This window comes from Sciurus vulgaris, assembly GCF_902686455.1.
Source record: "Sciurus vulgaris genome assembly, chromosome: 15".
Taxonomy (NCBI): Eukaryota; Metazoa; Chordata; class Mammalia; order Rodentia; family Sciuridae; genus Sciurus; species Sciurus vulgaris.
In genome coordinates, this window is record NC_136476.1 from 4,597,365 (window position 1) to 4,599,404 (window position 2,040).

General features: G+C 41.3%; 1 protein-coding gene across 1 annotated transcript; it reads right to left on the reverse strand.

Annotated features, from left to right (window-relative positions):
* Positions 1–850: 850 nt before the first annotated feature.
* LOC306644721 (RNA polymerase II subunit A C-terminal domain phosphatase SSU72-like) lies at positions 851–1,724 on the reverse strand. Its single transcript, XM_079111952.1, has one exon. The coding sequence runs from the start codon at positions 1,678–1,680 to the stop codon at positions 1,096–1,098; it is 585 nt and encodes a 194-aa protein (XP_078968078.1). The 5' UTR covers positions 1,681–1,724; the 3' UTR covers positions 851–1,095.
* Positions 1,725–2,040: the final 316 nt, after the last annotated feature.

A 2,040-nucleotide genomic window follows, 5' to 3' on the forward strand; every position in this document is an offset into this window, starting at 1 on the left:
CATACTGTTTTGATTACAGCAGCTTTAACATGTTTTCGAAATCAGGAAATGTGATGCCTTCAGATTTCCTTTTTATGCTCAAGCTTGTTTTAGCTAATTGGGTCTTTTTTGTTTCCATAACAATAAAAAGGCTGATTTTTCTTTTTCTGTGGAAAATGATATTGGAATCTTGGTAGAGGTTGCATGGAAATTGAAGATCATTTTGAGTAGTATAGACATTATAACAATATTAATTGCTTTAATCTATGAACATGGGATGTCCTATCATTTATTTGTGTTTTCTTCTGTTCTTTTATCAGTGTTTTATGTTTCTCAATATACAAGTCTTTGACCTTCTTGGTTTCATTTATCACTAAGAAAGCCACTCCTTGTAGCTTGTGCTTTTGGTGTTGTATCCATGAAGTCTTTGCTTAACCTATGATCACAAGATTTGTACTCACTTTTTTCTTCTAAAAGTTTTATAGTTTTAGCATTTGCATTTAGGTCTATGATCCATTTGGAGTTTTTGTGTATGGTGTGAGGAAAGAGTTCAACTTCATTCTTTTGTATGTATATATCCAATTGTCCAGGAGCCATTTTTGATGGCTATTCCCTGATTGAATTGTTTTGACTTACTTTGAAAATCAACTGCCCATAAATGACTCTGATTCTATTCCACTGACCTAGATGTCTACCCTTATGCCAGTTCCGTACTATATTGTTTACTAAGGCTTTGTGTTAGGTTTTGAGATTGGAAAATATGAGTTCTCCAAGTTTGCTTTTCTTTTTTTTTTTTTGACAACCAAAAATAGCAGCATCTATTTATTGGGCAATTCCAAGTTCTTTCCTAGTAAGATACAGCTCGTTGCTTTATTCAGGTATTTGTACAATTCAGCAACTTGGGGAGAAGAGGGCAGGGCAGATCAACAGGCACACGCTGGGGCAGCGGGCGGTAACAGTCTTTTTCTCATGGTGAAGCGAAGTGGGGCTTAGCACGGTCTTCAACCTAGCGTTTCCATGTACCTTTTCATCTCATTATGTACAGTTTACACACCGTCCACCAAGAACGCCTGGGAGTGAAGACGTGTTGGGAGGAGCAGCAGTAAGGAGGCTAGCTCAGTAGAAGCAGACGGTGTGCAGGAAGGCCCGGCCACTCTTCTCCTCGATCTCCTGCAGCAGTTCGTCAATCTCATTCTCCATGTCCTCTGTGTGCTGGATACACTGGCAGAGTTCACAGATGAGGAAAGCTCCCAGGGTGGCCTCCTCATGGTTGTCCTGGATGTCCACATTGACCACGTGCACTGTCTGGCAGGTCTCCTGCTCTCTGGAGTTCAGATCTTCCACCACCTGGTCATAGACTCGCTCTTCACAAGTTAGAATCAGGTCAAACAGGTCCTTGCAGTTCTGGAACCTTTCTGGCCGAGGCTTGATTCTCTTATTTCTGTCCAACATGTGCAAAATGCCATTCTGCGTGTAGAGTTCTTTGTCTTTCCTGAGAAGATCATTGTACATCTGGTCACATGTGGTTTTGAAATCATAGACATTGGGCTTGTTAGGTGCTGGTCCTGGGAGCTTCACATGAGTTCCTGTTCCGAAGGACCGGACACTGAATCCCCGCTTGCTGAGGCTGTTGTGCGCCTCCATGCTCCGGTTCTGGTTACTCGAGCACACCACCGCCACCCGCAGCAGCGACGACGGCATGGCGAAGGCCGCACCGTCCGCCGCAGCCGCTCCGGGACTCCCACCTGGCCTCCAAGTTTGCTTTTCTGAAAGATGATTTTTGTTGCTCTGGAGTCTTCATAATTCTGTATGAATTATAGAATCAGCTTGTCCATTTATGAAAAAGAAAAGTCAGCTGGAATTTTGATAGGGATTGCTCTAACTCTGTAGGTAAATTTGGGGAGTATTGTCATACTCAATAATATTATCTTCATATTCAGTAATATTATCATCTACCTAATATGAAATGAAGTTTTAAGTCTATCATTTAGGTTTTTAATTCTTTCAACAATGTTTTACACATTTCAAAAGTTGTACTTCTGTTAAAATATTATTCTCAAG